Genomic DNA, 16,379 nt, shown 5'->3' with positions numbered 1-16,379 from the left:
TTTTAAAAGTTTATCATCTGCATAGTTTACTGCTTAAGAAAACATTTTTAAAAAAATTTGAAAATATAAATAGAGTAAACATATCCATAGTAACTATGAACTCTAAGAAGGAACAGAAGAGTAAATGGATGAATAGGTGAAACAGCTGAAGACTGTACAGATGCAGCAAAAGTAGTACTAGGAAGGAAGTTTAGAGTAATAGATACCTACATTAAAATACAAAAAATTTGAAATAACCTAATTTTACACCTCAAAAAAAAATTGAAAAAAAAGTTCAGATATACATGAGACTTCTGGCAAAGATGGAGGTATAGGTAGATATGCTTTGCTTCCTCACACAACCAAAGAAGGACAACAACAAATTTAAAAACAAAAAAACACAAAACTGCCAGAATATTAAACTGTATGGAAGTTCAACAACCAAGGACTTAAAGAAGAAACATTCATCCAGACCGGTAGGAGGGGCAGAGAGGTCACATGGTGAGGTGGCTAACAGGGAGGTCCCACATTTGTGTAGATAAACCGTGAGGAACCGCTATGGAGTGAGACAGACTGTACAACCCAGGGCTCCAGAGCTGGAATAAAGCCTCAAAACCTCTGGCTGCAAAACCTGTGGGGGATGCAAGAGCGGGAGAAACTCCCAGACTCACAGGAGAGTTCATTGGAGAGAACCACAGGGTCGTAGAATGCACACAAACCCACCAACTGGGAAATCAGCACTAGAAGGGCCCAATTTGCTTGTGAGTAGCAGGGGAAGTGACTGAAAGCTGGCCGAGAGCTGAGCAAGAGGCACTGTTTCCTCTCTGACCCCTCCCTCAAACACAGCGCCACAATGTAGCAATGCAGGTTGCCCCACCCTGGTGAATACCTAAGGCTCCACCCCTTTCAACATAACAGATGCAGCAAGACAAAGAAATATGGCCCAAATGAAAGAACAGATGAAAACTTCAAAAATAGAACTAAGCGATGAACAGATAGCCAGCATATCAGATGCGGAGTTCAAAACACTGGTAATCAGACTGCTCACAGAAATGGTTGAATATGGTCATGAAATGGAAGATAAAGTTAAGGCTATGCAAAGTGAAATAAAGCAAAATACACAAGGAACCAACATTGAAGAGAAGGAAACTGGGACTCAAATCAATGATTTGGAGCAGAAGGAAGAGATAAACATTCAAGCAGAACAGAATGAAGAAACAAGAGTTTAAAAAAATGGAGAGGCTTAGGAACCTCTAGGACAACTTCAAACATTCCAACATCCGAATCATAGGGGTGCCAGAAGGAGAAGAGGAAAAGCGAGAAATTGAAAGTTTATTTGAAAAAATAATGAAAGAGAACTTCCCCAGTCTGAGGAAGGAAGTAGACTTACAGGAAGTCTAGGAAGGTCAGAGAGTCCCAAAGACGTTGGACCCAATGAAGCGCACACCAAGGCACATCATAGTTACGTTACCCAAGATCAAAGATAAGGAGAGAATCTTAAAAGCAGCAGGAGAAAAAGAGACAGTTACCTACGATGGAGTTCCCATAAGACTATCACCTGATTTCTTAAAAGAAATCTTGCAGGCAAGAAGGGGCTGGAAAGAAGCATTCAAAGTCATGAAAGGCAAGATTACTCTATCCAGCAAAACTATCATTTAGGATGCAAGGGCAGATAAAGTGCTTCCCAGATAAGGTCAAGTTAAAGGAGTTCATCATCACCAAGCCCTTAGTATATGAAATGTTAAAGGGACTTATCTAAGAGAAAGAAGAAGATCAAAAACTATCAGCAGTAAAATGACAACAAACTCACAACTATCAACAACTGAACCTAAAACAGAACAAAAAGAAAAACAAAGTAAGCAAACAACTAGAACAGGAACAGAATCACAGAAATGGAGAGCACATGGAGGGTTATCAGAGGGGAAAGGGATGGGGGAGAATGGAGGAAAGGTACAGGGAATAAGAAGCATATATGGTAGGTACAAAATAGACAGGGGGAGGTTAAGAATAGTGTAGGAAATAGAGAAGCCAGAGAATTTATATGTACAACCCATGACCCAGAACTTTGGGGGGCGGAGTGTGGTATACTGATGGGATGGTTGGTGCAGTGTGGAGGGGGATAAAGGGGAAAAAAATGTGGGACAACTGTGATAGCATAATCAATAAAATGTATTTTAAAAAAGTTAGCAGAAGGAGAGAAAAGCCATAAAGATTATAGCATAAATAAAAAATCAAAAACAATTTTAGTTGTTTCAAAAGATGAATAAAAATAAACAAAATCAACCCCCAAAATAGAATAAATTAAATATTCTTATTAAGATAAATATTAAATTTTATGAAATAAAATTTATTTCCTCAATAAAATCAGAAATGAAAGAAGAACCATTACGAATAAAGAAAAATAAGAGACTACTATTAGAAAGTATCCTCCACAAACTAAATAATAACCTAGAATAAAAGAATAAATTTCTAAAAGCAACTTACCAAAACTGAACCATAAAGAAGTAGAAAGTCTGAACAGGCCTATAACTAGTTAGGAAATTTAATCAGTAATCAGACACCTTCCAACAAAGAAAATCACAAGACCAGAGGGCTTCACTGGCAAATTCTACCAAATGTTTTAAAAAGAATTAATGGTAATCATTTTCAAACTCTTCCAAAAAACTGAAGAGAAAGGAACACTTGCCAACTCACTTTATGAAGTCAGCACTACCCTGATAACAAAGCTAGGAAAAGACAGCACCAAAAAAGAAAACTACAGACCTATGTTTCTGATGAACATAGACACAAAAATCTTCAACAGAATGCTAACAGACTGGATTCAATATCTCATTAAATTGCCTCAATGTAATAAAAGCCATATATGGAAAGTCCACACCTAATATCATACTCAACAATGAAAAGCTGAGGATTTTTCTACCATGATTAGGAAGAGACAAGGATGATCACTCTCACCATTTCACTTCAATATAGTACTGGAAATCCTAGCCAGAATAATCAGCAAGGAAAAAATAAAGTTATTCAAATCAAAAAGGAAGCAAAATTGTTCCTGTGTGATGATATACTATTATATATAGAAAACCCTAAAAACTACAGACATAAAAACAGTTAAAATACAAAAAAAAATGAATTCAGTAAAGTTGCAAGATACAAAATTATCATATAAAATCAGTTGCATTTCTGTACACTAATAACAAACTGAAAAGAAAATTAAGAAAACAATCCCATTTACATTAGCATCAAAAATAATAAAATACTTAGAAATAAACCTAACTGAAGTATAAAATGTAAAACTCTCGTGAAAGAAATCAAAGAAGACAAACAAATGGAAAGACAGCCATGTTTGTGGATTGGAAGAATATTGTTGAGATTTCCATACTACCCACAGAGATCTATAGATTCAATGCAATATCTATCAATATTCCCATAGCATTTTTATAGAAATAGAAAAAAATTCTAAATTACTATGGAACAATCAAAGTACCTGAATAGCAAAAATAATCTTTAAAAAGAATAACAAAGCTAGAGGTTTCATGATTCATAATTTCAAAACACACTACAAAGATACAGTAATTAAAACAATAAGGTGATGGTGATGGTATAAAGATAGGCACATAGACCAATGGAACAGAACAGAGAGCCCAGAAATAAATCCACACATACAGGATCAACTCATCTTCAACAAGGATCCCAAGAATACACAATGGGGAAAGATCAGTCTCTTTGGTGTTGGAAAAACTGGATATCCATTTGCAAAAAAAGGAAATTAGACCCCTACCATACACCATAAACAAAAACCAGCTCAAAATAAAATTTCAAACGTAGGACCTGAAACTGTAAAACTTCTAGTAGAAAACGAAGTGGGAAAGCTTCATGATATTGATCTTAGTAATAATTTCATGGATATGACACTAAAAACAAAAGAAACAAAAACAAAAATAGTCTAGTAGGGCTACATCAAACTGAAAAGCTTCTGCACAGCAAAGGAAACCATCAACAGAGTAAAAAGGCAACCTCTAGAATGGGAGAATATATTTGCAAACCACATGTTTCATAAGAGATTAGTTTCTAAAATACATAATGAACTCTTACATCTCAATAGAAAAAAACAATCAATAATCCAATATAAAAATGGGCTAAGACTTGAATAGATATTTTTCCAAAAGCACACAAATGGCCTACAGGTAAAAGAAAAGACGATCAATGATCAGTGTCACTAAACATCAGGGAAGTACAAATCAGCACCACAGTGAGATACCACCTCACACCTGTTAAGATAGATATTTTTTTAAAAGGAGTGTTTTTGGATCAATGTAGAGAATTTTGGTGAGGATATGGAGAAATTGCAACTTTTGTGCACTGTTGATAAGAATGCAAAATAGTGCAGTCACCATGGAAAAAAATATGATGCTTCCTTTAATAATAAAAAATGCAGCTACCCTATGATACAGCAATCCCAATTCTGGGTATTTATTCAAAAGAATTGTGATCAGAATCTCAAAAAAATATTAACACTGCCATGTTCAATGCAGCACTGTTTATAATAGCTAAGATATGGAAACATCTTAAATGTTTATCAACAGAAATATGGATTACAAAATAAACAAACAAAAAATGGATTCTTTAAAAAGTGGTATATATATATAACACTATATATGTATTATTATAAAACAATAGAGTTTTATTATTTTAAAAAGAAAATCCTACAACATGCAACCACATATATGAAACTTGAGAACATTTCAGTGAAATAAGCCTGTCACAGGAAGAAAAATACTGCATGATACCACTTATATGAGGTACCTGAAATAGTCAAACTCATAAAAGAAAAGAATAGAATGATGATTGCCAGGGGCTGGGTTGGGGGTGGGGGACAACAAAGAGCTGTTAATCAGCAAGTATAAAATTTTGGTTACACGAGATGAATAAATTCTAAAGATCTATTGTACAACATTGTGCCTGTATATAACAATACTGCATTAGACACTTAAACTCTGTTAAGAGGGTAGGTCTCCTATTAAATGTTCTTTTTTATATATTTATTGCCATTTTATTGTTTATTAAAAGATTTTTATTCTATTTTTCCATTAGCCTTTAACCCCCGTAAAGCCCCCTCCCCCTGCAATCACCACACTGTTGTCCATGTCCATGAGCCCTTGTTCCTTTTTGCTTGATCCCTCCACCCCCTCACCTCCTCACCACCATGGCTGTCATCCTGTTCTCTACCTATAAGTCTGTCTCTATTTTGCTTGTTAGTTTAGTTTGTTCATTAGATTCCACATATGAGTGAAATCATATGTTGTTTGTCTTTCTCTGACTGACTTATTTCACTTAGCATAATATTCTCCAGGTCCATCCATGCTGTTCCAAAGGGTAAAATTTTCTTCTTTGTTATGGATGAATAGTATTCTACTGTATAAATGTCCCATAGCTGTTCTATCCACTCATCTACTGATGGACACTTGGACTGCTTGAAATGAAAGAGAAGAAATAACAACTGATACCAAATAAATACAAAGAATTCTAAGAAAATATTATGAACAACTATATGGCAACAGATTGGACAACTGGACAGAATAGACAAATTCCTAGAAACATACAATCTTCCAAAATTACATAAGGAAGAATCAGAGAATCCAAATAGACAGATTACACCTAGTGAAATTAAAGCAGTAATCAAAAAACTCCCAAAAAACAAAAGCTCTGGACTTCACAAAATTCAAGGGAAGGGAAAGCTGTCAAGCTCATTTTACAAGGCCAGCATTATCCTTATTCCAAAACCAGAGAAAGACACTACAAAAAAAGAAAATTACAGGTCAATACAACAATGAACATAGATGCTAAAATCCTTAACAAAATATTAACAAACCAAGTACAGCAATACATCAAAAAGATCATACACCGTGATCAAGTGGAACTTATTCCAGGAATGCAATATTGGTACAACATTCTCAAATCAATAAATGAGATTCACCACATAAACAAAATGAAAGATAGAAACTACATGATCATATCAATAGATGCTAAAAATCATTTAATAAAATCCAGCACCCATTTATAAAAAGTCTTAGCAAAGTGGAAATGGAGGGAACATACCTCAATGTAATACAGGCAATATATGACAAAGCCACTGCCAGCATCATACTTAATGGGCAAAAACTACAAGCGTTCCCCTTACGATCGGGGACAAGACAGGGATATCTCCTTTCACCTTTCTTATTCAACATAGTACTGGGAGTCCTAGCCATAGCAATCAAATAAGGAGAAATAAAAGGCATCCAAATTGGAAAGGAAGAAGTAAAACTCTCTTTATTTGCAGATGACATGATACTATACCTGGAGAACCCCAAAGATTCCACCAAGAAACTACTAGAACTGGTAAATGAATTCAGTGAAATGGCAGGATACAAAATTAATACAGAAATCAGTTGCATTTTTATATGTCAATAATGAACTAACAGAAAGGGAAATTAAGAAAACAGTCCCATTTACAGTTGCTCAAAAAGAATTAGATACCTCATAATACATGTAACCAAGGATGTAAAAAACCTGTAGTTGGAAAATTATCAGACACTGAAGAAAGAAATTGAAGAAGATTCAAATAAGTGGACGCATGTACCTTATTCATGGATAGGAAGAATTAACATCATTAAAATGTCCATATTGTGCAAAGCAATCTAGAGATTCAGTGCAATTCCTATCAAGATTCCAAAGTCATATTTCACAAAACTAGAACACATATTTCAAAAATGTATATGGAACCACAAAAGGCTCTGCATAGCAAAAGAGAAGGAACAAAGTTGGAGGAATCACACTACTTGATATCAAACTATACTATAAATGTTCTTACCACAATAAAAATTTAAAAATAAGAATAAGAGGAAGAAGAGAAGGCAGATAGCAAACAGCATCTGCTGTGGAGAATTTGTGTTCTACTGTTTATGAATGTAAACCACATTAACTCTAATCTTCAAAGCCGCCCATTACCTGCCAGATCTACTTGTTACTAATCGTCTTGTTCTACCCCTGGTTTCCTACCTACTTTTCCAGGAAGGCTGACTTCCAGTTCAAGCCAAATCACTTCTATCTCACCTGACATTTCTGATCTTGGGTCTGGCCCTTTGTTTCCACTCACACTGAGACAAGACAATGGTCTCACTTTCTCACTAGAGTTGAATCCTGAGAGTCCCCTTGCTAACCTAATAACTCAGTGATACGACTCACTGATCTGTGCTGTTAGTTCATGCTCAGTTTCTACAACCACTGTAGCCCATCCTAATCCAGGCAGCTTAATGGGGGCACTAGAGATGAGATTCTAGACTTCCTTAAAGCAATGCCTGCTGTCACTTACCTCCCCTCGAGCCTATCATTCTGGGGAGGTCCTAATCTTTCTCTTAATTGGGCCTCCAAGAAACTAACAGCACATTTTCCTTGCTATATTCAGTTAGTGAAGTATTCACACATGATGCTGTCTGGATGACTTAAAAAAATATTTTAGACCTTAGGGGAGAGCTCTCAATGGCCCAACATTCCATTGGCACTATTTCTAATTCTAAGTGGCCTGAGAAAATCAAATAATTCCACTTCCATGGGGCTCAGTTCAGCCTAGCCAGTTAAATTCCCTTTTGGACACAGAGTTTGATATCTAAACTATCCTGGGTAATTTAGATAAGAAAATAGAAACTGAGAGGTATTAGTTAACCTTCCTGGCCAAAGTAACTCAGCGATATGAGACCAGTCTTGAATTTTGAGCCAGTTCTATCAGAGCCCCAAACTCTTAATCTTTTTGCTAAGGACCTGGCTCAGAGAGTGAGACGCTGAAGAGACAAAACACCATGTGTTGTAGGGGAAGAAGTTTATATGTCTGCAATCATGAAATTTTAGAGCTGGAATTAGCAGTAGAAATCATTAGATCTAATTCTCTCATTTTACAAATGAGGAAACTGAGGCCCAGAAAGGGTAACTGATTTACTCAGAGTCAAACAGCAGTTTTTTAATTTGGAGAAAAATAAAAACAGGAAACCAGTAAAAATTGTCATAAAACTTGAGGACTTTAAAAGGAAAAAAAAGTGTGTGGGGGGGAGGCTGATAGAAGGGAAAAGAAAGACAGGAATTGGAGCAGTGAAAGTTGGAACTCAATTTCTTTTTATTATTAATTTTATAAAATTGTATGAAGGTGAAGTGCCCTTATAAAGTGTAAAATATCATAATAAAGATGATAATAAAAATGATTATAATGATAACTTAAAATCATCCAATGTACACCATGTATATATTCTCACAGTATTTCTATCAGGTATGAAGTGACTGTTTTACAGATGAAGAGACTCCAGTAGGTAGGACAAACTTGCCCATGGTCTACAACTACTAAATGGTAGAGCCAGGTTCCAGGTGCATTGTTTCCAGAACCAGACATAAATGATGGACTATTCACCTACTGGAGTATTGGTATGAGCCTGTCTTTGCCACTCATATCCAATTGCTAAGACAAATGCCACTATTCAGAATTCAGGTCTGACAAATGCCACTATTGAGACAATATATGTAAACAGGTTTCCTTAGAGCAAAAGATATATTCAAATACAAAGCAAATCAAAATTAAAAAAAGAGCCCTGGCTGGTGTGGCTCAGGCGTTTGAGCACTGGCCTGTGAACAAAAGGGTTGCTGGTTCATTTCCCAGTCAGGGCGCATGCCTGCAACCTGTAGGAGCCACTCCAGTAGGAGGCACTCGAGGGGCAACCACAGATTATTTCTCTCCTTCTCTTTCTCCCTCCCTTCCCCTCTCTAAAAATAAATAAATATTTTTTTAAAACAAGAGCCAAGTATGCTACAGAAAAGGAAGGAGGAGCCAACAAGTATAAAAATAAATATGTAGTAAAGTCACCAGATCTTGAGAGGACCTAGGTTAAGATGAACCACAAACATTAAAGGTCAGAAAGAGAGGTGCAGCATCTAGAGATTGACTAACTAGGTGTCATTATCATTTGTATGCCTCCGATTGTAGAAGACTTACTCATTTTATCAATGTTAGGCATTAGAGTACTCCATGTATGTAAATATTCAGCTCTAAATCCATCCATGGAAAACAAAATAACTGGTGGCAGATCAAATCTAAAAATGAAAACAAAAATTATTTCATGATTTTGATTGTAAAAAATTACATATACACACATACACACACACACCTTTCTATACTACTTACAACTTTTTAAAATTAAAGAAGTTCTTAGAAAAATTAGTTCCAGGTCAAGTTTTCCTTTCTATTTTTTAAAATTGTTATTTTCCATAACAATCAGTACTTCTAGTATTTTAGTAATCTAATAAAATGGGTAATTAAAAAAACATAAAGAGTACATAATTATCTGGGACTTTCAACTTTAATATCTACTGTAATTGTCTGGGCCTTACAACTCTGGCATCTACTTCCCTTTGAGTTCTAGAGTTCAAATACATTTGGCTAATTTTCTTTATTTCTGTTTTCTCCTTGGCATTGGCTATCTATGACTTCCAGGTCTACCATGTGTGAAATTTCTCTAGCCCTGAAAGTTTATGACAAGGAAGTATATTATATAGAAAAGGGAAGGGTTTTGGCCTCAGAAATATTTAAGTTCAATTCTCAGCTTCATTCCTTACTATTCATTTAACCTTAAGTAGTTACTTAACCTCTCAAAACTTGATCCCAACCCAATACTTTGAAATCATTATAATATAGCACATTAATATTGATACATTGTGTTACTTCAAATATATTTAGTATTTTGCAATGAGAGATACACATGGAGCTAATTAAGTGTAGTTTATGAAGTATCTTATTATTCTAAAGCTCTATCTTTTGACTAGTCTAATATCTCAGGATATTAATATTAACCTCAAAAGTTTTATAATTTCTTTTTAGACCAGTATTTAAGTTGAAATGATAGAAGATAATTTTTGCATTAGACCCATACAGTGTTTAATCCATTTTTTTTTACTTTTAAATGTTTGTGTTTTATATACAAATACATTCATTTTTTTAAATTATAATTTATTTATTATGCTATTACAGTTGTCCTGATTTTTCCCCTTTTGCTCCCCTCCACCCAGGACCCCCCAGTGTCTCAGGCAGTCCCCCCATCCTTGTTCATGTCCACAGGTCATGCATGTAAGTTCTTTGGCTACTCCTTTTCCTAAAATGTACATTTCATCCCTGTGGCTATTCTGTAACTACTTATTCATACTTCTTAATCCCCTCACCTCTCACCCATTCTCCCACACCCCCTCACCAATCTCTTTATCTTTAATCTTTGGCACTTTAATTAAGATGTGTCTTGGGGTGGGCCTCTTTGTGTCCATCTTGTTTGGTACTTTCTGTACTTCCTGGACTTGCGTGTCTATTTCCTTCACCAGTTAGGGAAGTTTTCTTTCATTATTTTTTCAAGTATATTTGCAATTTCTTCCTTATTCTCTTCTCCGTTTGGCACCCCATAATGCAAATGTTGGATTGCCTGAAGTTGTCCCACAGGCTGCTTACACTATCCTCTTTTGTTTTTCTTTTTGGATTCTCTTTTCTTCTTGTCCTGATTGGTTGTTTTTTGCTTCCTTATGTTACATATCATTGACTTGAATCTCAGCTACATCCGCTCTGTTGTTTCCCTGTAAATTGTTCTTTATTTCAATTAGTGTATCCTTCATTTCTGACTGGATCTTTTTTATGCTGTTGAGGTCCTCACCAAGTTCGTTGAGCATCCTTATAACAAGTGTTTTGAACTCTGCATTTGATAGATTCCTTATTTCCATTTCTTTTGGCTCTTTTTCTGGAGTTTTGATCTGTCCATTCATCTGGGCAATGTTTCTTTGTCTCTTCAATTTGGCTGCCTCCCTGTGTTTGTTTCTATGTATTAGGTAGAGCTGCTTTAACTACATGTCTTGGTAGTGTGGCCTAATGTAGTAGATGTCCTGTAAGGTCCAGTGGCACAGCCTCCCCTATCATCCAAGCTGGGTACTAGAGATGTGCCCTTTGTGTAGGCTGAGTACACCCTCCTCTTGTAGTTGAGCCTTGGTTGCTGTTGACAGATCAATGGGAAAGATTTACCCAGGCCAGTCAACTGCAAGGATTGGCTATAACCACTTACCACAAACTTCCACCCTCTGTGGAGGATCAGCTGTACAGATGCAGGGTGGTGGTGCTCCAACATGGTCTGTAGCTGTCCACTGGGTGCGCTGGCCCTAGGATTTCCTGGGTGGTGCAGGCCAAAGTCAGCCCCCACCTGTGTTTTTCCTGGTGCCACCCTGCCTGAGTTATAAAGCAATCTGAGATAGTTGCTGCTTGTGCTGGGCTTATAGATATCCGGGTGAAGCCAAGCTGTGAATCTAGGCTGTTAGTTCCAGACCTTGGACTCACTGAGGCCAGCTGCTGCTTGTTTGTTCATATGGAAGAGCAGTGTGGGTGGGCCCGTAAGTTGAGTGGGGCACAGTCTCTGGGGATCTCCAAGGTGGGTCAAACAGTGTTAGCCAAGTTGATGGAGTCTCAGATATGGCACCTGCATCCTGGCTCTATGAGGGGAGGGCCCAGAAAAGGGACAATGATCTCTGCTTGCCTTGATGACAGGCACCTCAGCATTCCCCTGCAGGCCATTAGTGCCCATCAAGCTGCCTCCCCTCAGCTGCCCAGGGGGAGTGAGTCTGAGTAGGTGAGTCCATTTGTGGGTTCTTTAAGAGGAACTGCTTGGGGCTCCAGAAGTTTCTTCCACTAACTCAATCCTCACTGGTTTTTGCATCCATAAGTTGTTGGGACTAATCTTCCTGGCACTGGAACCCTGGGCTGAGGGTCCTGGTATGGGTCTGGGACTCCTTGCTCCCGAGATCCCTTCTGAATTTTTATCCTCCACACATGGGTGCGGGACCAGCCCATTCTGCGTCTGTGCCCCTCCTACCAGTCTGGATAGATGTGGTTTCTTTAATTCCATAGTTATCAAACTTCCATTCAACTCAATTTCTGTCAGTTCTGAGCAATGGTTGTTCTATATTTTAGTTGTAATTTTGTTGTGGTTGTGTGAAAAGGTGAGCCATGTCTGTGTATGCCACCATCTTGACCAGAGGTCACAAACACGTTTTACAGATGTATAGTTTCATCAATTTTTTCTATCTGAACTAGAACAATAAACTGAATACTACCAGTACCCTAGAATCATCCCTTTCTGTTCTCTTCTAGTTGCAGACCACCATTCCACCAAGGATGATTAGTATCCTGAATTCCAACAGCATATATTAGTTGCACCTATTTATATGCAATACTTAAATATAAATGAAATCATTTAGTATGTGTTTTGTTGTGTCTGACTTCCTTTTACTTAATATTATGTTTGAGATTTATCCATCTTGTTGCATGTAGTTTTTCTCATTGTTGTCTAGCATTGCAATGAATGAATAAACAACTCATTCATTTTACTATTAACAGGTATTTAGGTACTTTTCAAGTTAGGGCTCTTATGAATAGCAATTATGAACACAGTAAACTTGTTTAAAATTGCAAAGACAGGACATGCAAGTGATTATGTGGAAGAAATTTTCAATTCTAAATTCAGAGTTTGAAATTTTTGAGCAAAACATATGTTTTCAAGAAATGTTGTTGGAATAAGTCTTTAAATATTCTGACAAACACTCAATATTATTACAAAGAAAATTCTGAATGCTGATACCAGCTAAAAATAAGAAAAATAACAACAATGCAAAGATACATGTCATAACAAAGTAGTTGACAAGCCAGAGAGAAACATAACATTTTCTCAATTTGAGTTGAACCCTAAAAGGGCCATAGCCTATGAAGGCCAAGACAAGAACCCAGAAATGTGCCAACTGTAGCTCATAGATGAAATCATATGCAGCTGCTGTTGTGACAGTAAAAGTTGTGGGAACCAAAATGAGACCTCCTGAAACCCAGTGATAATTGACAGGGAAGGAGTGAAATGCAAATCCCAGAAGTCAATGAAAAAGTAACACCTGACCTAATGCTGACCAATGGCAAAGAACTGCAAGGTTCCCAAAGGAGCAACAACAATGGATCCACCTGTTAAATAAATGGTAGCACTTGCCCTCTTCGACAGAGGGGTGCTCCATGCTCATCACTGAAATGCCCACTTTTTTCTCAGCGAGAAATTGGAGAACAGTGCTTCCAATCTTTTCTCCATCCATAGGGATAGTTATTTGGGTCAAATTAAAAGTACATTGGAAAAGAAAGAAAAATAATTTCAGTTTCTTTTAATGTGCTTGAATAACACTAGAAAAAATACCAGTATAGCCATCTAATTTCACTCTGTAAAAGAAACTGGGAAAAAGAGACTAGAGGACAAGTCTATTTGCCTTCCCAGAATATGATTTATTGTAGAATAATTCATTTAGACTAAGAATAAAGGTACAAAGTAATTACAGCACTTATCTAGGAATTACAGTCTCATCTGTTCTCTTCTAGAAGAGACTAGGTGAAATTGATAAGTAAACAGGAATGGCTAAGGGCTAAATTTGCATACAGGGTGCTATTCAAGTATATAAAAGGGTGTCAAATTTAACCTTTGTGAGAATAGACTCTCCAGGGGTATGATATGTGAAGCAAACCCTAAAGAACAAATAGAAATAACATTGAAAAAAACATGGAACTTCCAGGTCTGGTGTGGCTCAATGGGTTGGACGTCATCCGTAAACCATTCGATATCCAGTCAGGGCACATCCCTGAGTCATGGGTCACGTCCCTGGTTGGGGCGTGTGAGAAGCAACTGGTTTTTCTCCCTCCCCTCCCCTCTCTCTAAAAATAAGTACATAAAATCACTTTTTTTTAAAGAGCATGGGACCAACATTTGAATCAAGGAAAATATGTTGTGCAAAGGCTCATGTAAGAAATATGATACATGCACACCACATTTATGAGTCTCAAAAACATTGGGTTAAGAAAAGAACACACACACACACACACAAAAACCACAAGAGAACATATGGTATAATTCCATGATATGGAATTTAAGAATAGGAATCTATGGTGATAGAAATTAAAACATAAAGCATCTTTCTGCATAAAGGAAATATTCTATACCTTGGAAATATTCTATATTTGTGGGTTACACAGGTTTCTGAATTTCCAAATCACATTATACTGTACACATAAGTGTGAGCATTTCAATGACGATGAATTATACCTCAAAAGTAAAAATGGAAAATTGGGACTGTTTCAACTGCAATGTGTAAAAAATTCTTCAAGAAATTAAAGTGATATATTGCAATTTGCATTGGTATAATGTTAATTTAAAAATTTATATTTATAAATATGCCACCAAAATAACCTTGCAGGTTAAAAACAGCATCAAACATCTATGAGATCAAGATGTTGATTCAGTTCTATGAACATAAAGAAAAAGGAGCTATGTTATAAACCTGACAAGCTATGGGGGGGCAGTGGCACATGGCAGGCCCAAAAAGCTCAGTGATCAAAGTAACCACACGCGATGGTCTGATTCATTAATTCCTAGCTGGGCAGTTCTTATCAGGTTGTCACATTCCAGGCCAATAGCTTCCTTAGCAAGGGTCAATCTTTACCTTAAGTGAACCCTGTCAGAGTAATTTTCTTTTCTAGACCCCTTGAAGGCAAAACCGCAGGCCCCAGAGCACAAGACAACTGAACCGTGTTCCCATAAACTATGGCTCTATTCTGTAATTGTTCATTATTAACTACACCATAGCCACCAATGTAAAAGAAGTATGTGTCTCTCCATTTTGCTTTTTATCAAAACCTCCCACCTCCTTAATCTACCATCAATGGATTTCATGTAACTCTCCTTACAGCTTCTCTTTCCATTCTAATGTGTAAAATAAACGGCAAAACTGCCCTTCTCCAGAGCATTTTCTCAATCCATTGAGATCTTGCTTCCCAGAATGTCCTCAAACTCTTGGCTCAAGAAAACTTATAAAACTTCTCTCTAGGCTGGACATTATTTTGTTGACAATTCTCACATGAAATCACCTGAACTTTATTATATTGTCATTATTATTATTATTATTCCAATTTTATTGATGAAGCTCAGAAAAATGACGACTGCCAAGTCCCACAGGAAAAACCAGGACTCAAACCCAAGTCTCCTTTTTATTCTAAATTTGTTGCTCTCCTACCTAGAAGCTGCTGAAGAAGGCAGCTAGATCTGAGGATTGGGTTAGACAAAAGTAGCGTCATATAAAAACACAGTATCCACACAGATTTTTAAAAAATGAAATAAAGCTATCTAAAATGCCTCCACTGAGTCTTCCTATTACCAAATATTCCCTTCTCCTCCTTCTATGCCACTGACATCCTCCCAGTGCTTGGGCCAGAAAAATGAAGCAGGTCAAGGGCAGAAGGGGCAACTGGAGGGAAGGGGAAATCCACCCTGCCCGGGAGATGACAGGGGGCATGTTGCCAGGCTTGGGCAGTCGGAGAAGTAGACATCATAACCGTGTGGAGGGGGTGCATGGGAGGTGTGGGAGAGAGGGGTGCTACCTCATGTGTTCATCACCCACGCCCACCTGACAAAGCCCCGCTCGGCTCTTCTTCAAGGTCCACCTTTCACCCTGAGGCCTTCCATGGACAATCTCTTTCCCTTCCCTTGATAAGAATAAATTTGACGTGTCAGGGTATTAATAGAAAAGAGTTCTGGCTGACGTAATTTAGATCTGAATGCCAGCCCTGACCATAGGACCTTGGGAATGTTAGCATAAATACTTCAACCAATTTTTAAGGCATTTTTTAAGACACAAGTGTAATAAATTAATGTAAAAGTGCTTTGTAAACAATAAAGCAAACAGAAGTCATTTAACAGTTTGAGCCACAAGGAATCTAATCTTTTGTTACCTTTTTTTTTTTTTTTGTAAATGTAAACAGAGTGGAGGAAATTCTATCCTGCCTCTTAGCTACGTTTCTAGGTTCCCACGATCCCCTGTGCCATCTGTTCAAGAGGAATAAAATTCCCCATATCGTCCTTACCCTTCTGGACACTGAGATGGCTGGTCTGTGCTGCACTTTTCTTTCACCCAGGGGGTTTCTCCTGAAAAGCATAAGATCAAAATCTTTACACTGCTGCACCACAGACAAGAAAGAGAAACACATGTTCGATGGACAAGATCATCCCAAACTACAGTTTGTATTATTCCTATGAGGAAATTCTTCCAGAACATGTGAAGTGCTATTTTACATATTGGCAAGCTCAGTGCCTCTAGTGATTTGCACAGATCAGTAATCTACACTGACTGAACACCAGTAAACCCGTCTTTACTAAGAAAAGCAAAGGGAATTCCTTTAGCTTTAGCAAAGGGACCATTTCTTTTCTTTTTTTATTTATAATTGTTTTTACCCTCAAGGACAATATTTTCCCATTAGAAAAAAATGAGTTTAACAAATACAGGTA

The 16,379-nt window shown here is 37.0% G+C and overlaps 1 protein-coding gene across 1 annotated transcript in view; it reads right to left on the bottom strand.

Annotated features, from left to right (window-relative positions):
* The window catches only part of ENPP3 (ectonucleotide pyrophosphatase/phosphodiesterase 3), an 84,068-nt gene that overhangs the window by 51,544 nt on the left and 16,145 nt on the right, over positions 1-16,379 (bottom strand). The window contains exons 5-6 of the mRNA XM_054569975.1: positions 15,959-16,019; positions 8,993-9,090 (exon numbers count right to left, since the gene is read on the bottom strand). Coding sequence (XP_054425950.1) covers positions 8,993-9,090; positions 15,959-16,019 — 159 coding nt within the window. The remainder of the gene's footprint in view (positions 1-8,992; positions 9,091-15,958; positions 16,020-16,379) is intronic.

This window comes from Pteronotus mesoamericanus, unplaced genomic scaffold (assembly GCF_021234165.1).
Source record: "Pteronotus mesoamericanus isolate MK-2021 breed Mesoamerican mustached bat unplaced genomic scaffold, CSHL_Meso_final contig_20, whole genome shotgun sequence".
Taxonomy (NCBI): domain Eukaryota; kingdom Metazoa; phylum Chordata; class Mammalia; order Chiroptera; family Mormoopidae; genus Pteronotus; species Pteronotus mesoamericanus.
This window is presented reverse-complemented; position numbering and strand designations above follow the sequence as displayed.